We start from the raw sequence: 8,001 nt of genomic DNA, 5'->3' as shown, positions 1-8,001 counted from the left end.
GCATTTTTGTGTTTCGTTTTTTGCTTTACTTTGAAAGGCATATTTATCTCAAACAGAACACAACAGAAATGTCGCGTGAACAATAATAGCCTACAATATAAAACAATAAAATGACCAATTGAACAACATGACACAAAAAGCTCTGGGAATAATAATAGTGTTCAGAAACAGAATTTCCACAGCATTATTTTCAAAATATCTATACTGGTTGCAACATAGGCTTATTGGAAAAACGTGCCCACATTTTTGCAAAACTCGAAAAACAGGCTATATAAACACAATTCACTGCAGTTTCATCCTGAAATGAACACTAGTGGCAGTAAAACACCAACAAATCTTATTCCCTTTCAAACTAATTATAATTACAGGTGTATATTATCGATAAATACTTATTATGGCTTTTCTGGTGTAGTAAACTTGCTTGGTAGCTCACCTGGTACAGCATTGCACTTGTGGGGCCTCGTTTATAAAACGTGCATATTCACAGATTTGAACTTGGAGTGTGCGTAGGCTACACAAAAAAAATCCACATCTACGTTTATATTTATAAAAACTGGCTTTGACATGGAAAAGAAAGTGGAAGTAGCCACTGTACCATTTGGAAAGCAATTCCTGCCGCTCACCATTCTCAAGTAAAGAATTTGGACGCTGACTGGTGCTCCTTTATTATTTTAATGACACGTTGTTGTTGTTGTTGTTGTTTTTTGCGTACGTTCTCTAAGTCTGAATCATACGTACCCACATTTGAGAAATTCTCGTAAGATTAAATGTAGGACTGTTTTCTATGCAATATTTCACGTGATGCAGAAAGCATTAAGTGTCGTGAAACTTAAGTCAACAATAAAAGAGCTCACAGACTTGTAGAATCAATTTGAAATTGTATGGTTGCTCAGCAAATTTTTTTTATTTTTCATGTACGTTTTTTTCTCACGTTTAGGCCTACAGTAGGCTACTTTATGTTGGTACGTTATTTTCAAACGCTAACGGACATTTCATTTCAGAACTCCACCATATGAATAACCTACACACAATAGCCTAAATAAAACATCGCCAGATTCATGTTCATCTGTTTCAGATAAAAGTAAAACTGAAAGTGCTTTTTCAATTCAATTCAATTCAAAGTGACTTTGCAAGAAGCAACATAATATGATTTTGCAGAAATGTCGCCAAAGGTAAGTTTTTCCAATAAGCCTGGGATGGATGGCTTTTTCTTTATGTTCCAAATTATAAATTATCTGTAAAGTGTGTTTGAATGTTGAATAGATGATCACTTTCATGGAAACGATGATGTTCTGTCCTCTTGTGGTTCGTGCTGGTAGTCTTCCCTTTGTCCAATAGCTGATTTTAAATCAGTTTATACTGTCTTTCCTTTTTGGTACACTGACTCAATGGGTAGTACTGTCTCTCATTTTTGTGAGTCGAAGACTGTTGAGACGAACTCCCAGAACTGTTGCACCAGATGAATATTGAATCTCCCTCAGTATGCCGTTCCATTTCCTCTCGCCCTCATCATACCTGAACAAACATGAACCTTTTTATTTGAACATATACAAAAATACCTGTTGGACCTATATTAATAGAGATGCACAGTATATCAGTTCACTTGTAGCATTTAAACAAATTAATTTTAGTGGTTACATATTTTTTTCCACAGTTTGCACAAAAATATTAATCAGCACAACTGTTTTTAAACTTAAATCAGCTCCCTTTACTTAAATACTGATTGGTGTAGTGAAAAAGCGCCTCACCTCCAGATGTCATTCATCTCCTCCGGCATGAGATCATCACTGTCCTCTTTGGGGAACATGGCAAAACCACCCACTGCATAGAGGACACCACCCACAGTGACCAGGCTAAGAGAACTACGATCCTGGGGAAACTCCACAAACTCGGACCACCTGTGAGATAGAGAGGGCTGTGGTTAAAAATTAAGTTTAATGCAAGCTAATCGATGAGTATGTCCCACAAGTCAATGCGTATCATAAAACTCAGATTAATGCAGCAGGTTTTTAACATATGTATGCAGCCATGGGCCACGCTTACTTGTTGGTTTTGATGTCATAGACCTCAGCGCTGCCTGTAAGCCCAGTGTCCGTAACACCAGCTGCCACGTAGATCTTGTTTTTGTGGATGGTGACCCCAAAAAGTGAGCGTGCCGTATTTAATGGAGCCAGATCCATCCACTGATGCTTTTTAGTGTCATACACACACACTCTATTCAAACACTCTCTACAAAATAAGAAAAATATGTGTAACTGTGAGATATGTAACCCTGTACAGCTGTTTAAAATTTTGGAATAATTATGATTCTCTTAAGAAACATTTCTTATTATTGTCAATGTTGAAAACAGTTGTGCTGCTTAATATTTTTAAGGAAACCTAATACATTTTTTTCTAGATTATTTGAAGTAGAACTCTCTTGTAAATATCTTTAATGTCACTTTTGATCAATTTAATGTGTCCTCGAAGAATAAAAGTATGAATTCTTAAATTTGAACTGACCCCAAACTTTTGAATGTGAGTTTATCACCATTTGCACAAAAATGTTAAAGGGTCACTCCACCCATTTGCATTAAGATTTCCATTGTTAGAAATCCAGTCATACTATTGAATGGTCGTGCAACACTCTTTCATTTTCCCCTGAGACGAGAGAAATCCTCTATTTACCTTTTCCACTTCCTCCAACAATGACGCAAAAATCGTCATTTTACGTCATTGTAGGAGGAAGTGTAAAAGGCGGGGATTTCGATGAAGACTACAAGCACTAGTTCCCACCCCTTTCAAACCCGCCCATAGGGGGCTGGCCCTAATGCGCTAACAGACCTATCACAGATCAGTGCCAGTGCGTTTGATTTCACCGGAAGAAACTTTTTTGAAAATATGGACGAAGGTAACTTACTGAATACGCAGGCGGATGCATTATGGAGGATCTGGATTTTGACGAAGTTATGGTAGAAACGGATGTTCGTGGCTACCTTTATGAACCACAGTATAGCGACGAGCAGCTGAGGGCTATGGAGGAACCGGAGGCGGCTGAAGCTGCTGTCATCTGCCTGCCGCGGACGAGGAGCCCGCAATGGCTCGAGCTGGGGCAGATTGGTGGTGCCTGTGCTCTCACTGTGCGCCAGTGGACACAGAACAAGAGTCTGTCTGCTGCCGAGAATTCCAGCGGTGCTACGGAATCGGAGGATGACACGGAGGTGTGTGTTGTTGCTCACCCGAGTTTCGCACCCCATATGGATAGCGGCGTGCTGGAGACCTACTTTAGAATACCTAACGTCAACTGGCAACGTCAGCCAAAGCCTACAGGGTCAAATGGTCGTCTTTCTGTAAAGTAAGTTTATTTTCATTTTGTTAACACGCTAACGTGGCAGGTTCATTGCACAAATATCTTGCAGTTAAGCTAGCTACTGTAGAGGGAGTGGTCTGCGGAGCTGAGCATTGCAATGTACTATGGGGATTGTTGTCTACAATCCACAAGCACTAAAAAGTAATTTTCTTGCTTTTATCGGCTAAGAAGGTCCCAAATTAGAAATTTATGATACTATTCTACTACATATATGACCCACTTTCAATACATATTCATTTCTCCACTGGTGGAATGACCCTTTTAGCAGCAAAAACTGTTCACAAGAAATGTTTCTTGAGCAGCAAATTAGCATATTAGAATGATTTCTGAAAGATCATGTGACACTGAAGGCTGGAGTTATGATGCTGGAAATTCAGCTTTTGACAACACATGAATAAATTTTATTTTAAAATATACTGTAACATAAAAAAAGTTGTTTTAAATTGTAATAGTCTTTGACAATGTTAATGTTTTTATTGTATTTTTTAATCAAATACAGCCTTGGTGAACATAAGAGACTTCTTTTTTTTTACTTTTTTTTACGTAATTATTTCAAAGAATTTCATCATATTAAAAAAAAATCAATTGTATCACGTTAAATGCATATTTCAAAACAGAAGCCAGAAATAGCTTATCAACTTACTTGTTTTCTCCCTTTCCTCCGATTACATAGATCATTTCATTATGAGACACTACTCCATGGCCATATACTGGGTAGGGAAGAGGATCTGACTCGGCCCATTTAAGATACCTTTAAAAAAACAAGGCTATTTGAAGTACCTGTTTGGAAGATTCATGATTCAATAAACACAAAAGCCAAATTTACAGCTGATCTTCAAATAATTAACATGGCATTAGTACTTACTGTCTGTCATAAACCATAACTGTTTCCAGAATGTGTTCTCCTTCTTTCATTTCTTTCCCTCCAATCACAAAGATGAAGTTTTCAGCTTCACCCATCCCAAACAGGAAGCGGGGGGAGGGCATGGGAGGCATACCCATCCAGTCCGATGTTGCAGGGTCAAACTGTATAATATATCAATTATAGAAATGAAAGTTTTGTGGCTTTTAGTGCATAGCAGTGTTAGCTGTGAAGTCATTCTAAACATTGACAAAATAAACTTAAAATTACAAAAGAATACAGTCTTTGTCCTACGGGAAAATCAATTTTAAAAAATAATGATGACTTATACTACACTATAAAGATTTTTTCCAAGTCAAAAAAACTCTCTTGAATGAGAATGTCACTCCCTCTAATACTACTTGAAACCAGCTAGCAAATAACAAAACTAAACCCTCTTGGTTTTTCAAAAGTCTTGCAAAAGCTTTCAGGTTTCACAGAAAATATGTCAATGTCTATTAACTGAGAAGTCATTCCCAGCTGAGCAAAGACAAAACGTTCCCTTGATGTTAGGGTATGGTTTCGGTTTGGATGTTTCTTTGGGAACCAATTACTAGAAACATTGCAGGTAGTTTTGTGTGTGTGTGCGTGTGTGTGTGTGTGTGTGTGTGTGTGTGTGTGCGTGTGTGTGTGTGTGTGTGCGTGTGTGTGTGTGCGTGCGTGCGTGTGTGCGTGCGTGCGCGTGTGTGTGTGTGTGTTGCATGTCTAATCTGAAAGGATTGTTCTGCATGTCACTTTAGATGTACGCTGCATTTATAACAGAACCATACCGCCAATCCAAACTGTGTGCTAATTGTCAATCGTATTTGACCAAATTTGGTACTGACAGAATAACAACTTATCCACAATGCTGATGAATGGTTAGGTTTCAATGTTCAAATTGTGATGACTGCACTTGACTATGACTACTATATGTCTTAAGATTCATTGAAAATATGTTATCAACACAGGACAGAAAACCAACATTCACTTATATCCTAATATATTGGTAAATATAGCTAGGTAAGATGCAAAAACACGCTGATCTGTTTACTAATGTTGTCAAAGATTTTTGTAGACCACATAAACTTTACAGTGTGTAGAATGAAAGATTCTGAGAAAAGAATGAATGAAAACTAGACTGCACTAAAGCAGTAAAGGGAAGGAAACTAGTCTATTACCTGCAAAAAGTATGAGTAGATCTGTTCGTCTTTGCTTTGCTCATCAAAAAAGAGTCCACCTGCCACAAATATCTGGTTTTCCTTTGTGACCAGACTGCAGTGGTTTTTAGGGATTTGGGTTGAGAGTGCCGCCACATAACAATCATTTCCCGTTGGGTCATAAGCCACCGATGCAGTGTCATTGATCATGAAGATCAAGTCTCTCAGGAACATCCCGAACCGCAGATTGTCATTCAAGATGCCTGGAAGTAGTTCCTCTTGCTCTTCTTCCTCCTCTTCATCTCCCTCCTTCTGTCCTTCCTCGCCAGCACTCTTTTTACTTTTGGTCTTTTTGACTTCTGGAAGTTTCCCAGCATGGGCATCTTTGACCATTTGTAGTTTCTTCATGATCTCTGGGTTCGAGCTCAACCATTCATGTTCCTCCACATTTTTGGTGAAGTAGTCCTGAGGAACCAGACGTAATCTGATGCAGTCCAGCAGATTCGGTAGGTCCTCCAGCCTCTTTTCTTGGTCATGTCCAACCCACTTGATCAAAGCCTCAAAAACATCTTGCTCCGTTTCTACGTTCAAAGTGTCAGATGCAATAATGGCCGCCAATTCGCTTGGAGTCAGTTGCAGGAATTCTTCATCCCGAGCGATTAACTGGAAGCGCTCGCAAGCGAAGTTCCTCGCAGATATGGCCAGACGAGGACAATCCAGCATTAGTCCTAGTCGAAAAATTGCCAAACAGTTGCTCAAACTCAATCGCTTTTGCAGGAACGAGACACATACAGTGAAAATCGAGGGGATCTGAAGCATGTTGGCCAAAGCGAAGATGTCTTGCACGTTTTGCTCCGTCACGTGGATGTTCGAGGTGTAGAGGTACTTTAAGATCAACCCCATGACGCCAGGCTCCACATCCTCCAGTACGATCTCCTTCTGTTTACTCTCCTCCATACCTGACTTGAAGAAAGCTCTGAAGTACGAGCTGCAAGCAGCCAGGACCAAACGGTGGCATGGAAACTCTTTGTCTTTAATCTTCAACACGCAATCAACCATCATATCGCTCTCCAGAAGATCGTATAGACCATCTTGCAGCAGGGTTTGCTGGTACATGCGTGGCTCCTCCATGGGATCTATGGGTATAGCCATATTGATCGCGTACTATCCCTAATGGTCACAGTGAAGTCAATGGCTCGTCCAGCGCTCTCTGTTCCACACTTCTTTTAGTGGTTGAGAAAGAAGAGGCAGGGTTGAAACAGTTCCGCTTTGCTGTCAGGAATTCAGGCTTCATCAGCTGTCCCAATGCTTCAACCAAACTCCAACTGGGGGCTATTTATAGATCCTTCACAAAGATGTGGAATCCATACTTGTGCATGTGAAACACAACCCCCTGTCCAGTGCAACAGCTGACACACTTCCCCATGGGAAAGACAGCAGTCAGAAGAAGCACTGGCCTTCTGGGTGAGATCACAGGCCACTAGATACGTCCTTTATGAGATCATGAATCACCCTCTTGATTTACGGATTATTTTTATAGACTATATTATTGTTAATGGGGTATTTTATCACAGGGATTTGCATCTTGTAATATTGCTTAAAATACTTAAAATTATAAATCGGTAACAATTTATTTTAAGGTGGCATATTACATGTACTTACTATAGTAATTAAATAAGTACTGAGTAATTAAAAACTGAGTTATTTACTGTGTTAAGTTGATGTTTTTATAAATTGGCTGAGCTGTTATCTGCATATTCTATCATAACAAAAGTTAAAACCAACTTACAATCATATAGCCTATTATATTTAACCGTTCAATACATGAATGTTTCACCAATCATTATTAAATATTCTGGTCTTTAGCGATCCAGATCTATATCTAACACGGATGGATCTCTGCCCGTCACGATAATATAAAACTCTCCTGATATTAGAGTAACAATCACAGATAAATAAAATAAAGTATATTTGTCACCTTTTGGAGCTTGGAAGGGTTCAGTTTGAGCAGATGTTTTATACAATCATCACTGTCCTCGTCACAGCTCATTTCCCAGTACATTCAGCATCTGGTTCATATTCACAATCTCAAACATATTCTAAAATCTATCATTTTCATCATCTTCAAAATCAATATTTTAATCGCTGACAGCTTCTTCACCAGATCCACCATCAAGTGACACTAATATTTGATTGCGCTTAGTACTCGCTCTGCAGTAAATCTGAGTAATTTTACATTTTGCTGATGATACTTCCTATTCTTTTGTTTTCTGCCTGCGCGGCAACTGAGTGAAACGTCACTTCATCATTGTGTATCAGACATTGCCACTTTGTGAAATGAAGGTGAACTACTTATTCAGTCATCAAAGATTCAATTATTGTTGTGCAGAAAAAATATATACTTACACCGTTACACACCTCGGGTCATTAGCGACTCTATACAATTTAAAAAATAAATAATGGGAAAACAGGCATTCTCTTATAAAAAGAAAATTATTGTAATATTGTTTATAATGAATTGATTGAAAAATACTAAAAAGGTTGATGTCTAACTTTAAAAAATGAATGAGGAGGAGGCTACTGAATGACAGGTATGCGTTTAAGGGTTAAAA

The 8,001-nt window shown here is 38.6% G+C and overlaps 1 protein-coding gene across 1 annotated transcript; it reads right to left on the bottom strand.

The window, feature by feature from the left end:
* Positions 1-3: 3 nt before the first annotated feature.
* On the bottom strand, positions 4-6,701 carry klhl40b (kelch-like family member 40b). Its single transcript, XM_077244621.1, has 6 exons — positions 5,411-6,701; positions 4,215-4,375; positions 3,993-4,100; positions 2,044-2,229; positions 1,749-1,898; positions 4-1,515 (listed from the first exon to the last, which is right to left on the bottom strand). Exons 1-6 carry the CDS (start codon positions 6,539-6,541, stop codon positions 1,386-1,388), a joined length of 1,866 nt encoding a protein of 621 aa, XP_077100736.1. The 5' UTR covers positions 6,542-6,701; the 3' UTR covers positions 4-1,385.
* Positions 6,702-8,001: the final 1,300 nt, after the last annotated feature.

The sequence above is a fragment of the Siphateles boraxobius genome, unplaced genomic scaffold (genome assembly GCF_051911475.1).
Source record: "Siphateles boraxobius isolate OS27281-9 unplaced genomic scaffold, OSU_SipBor_1 26, whole genome shotgun sequence".
NCBI classification, from domain to species: Eukaryota; Metazoa; Chordata; class Actinopteri; order Cypriniformes; family Leuciscidae; genus Siphateles; species Siphateles boraxobius.
The sequence above is the reverse complement of the archived record's forward strand: the minus strand, read 5'-3'. Positions and strand labels throughout refer to the sequence as shown.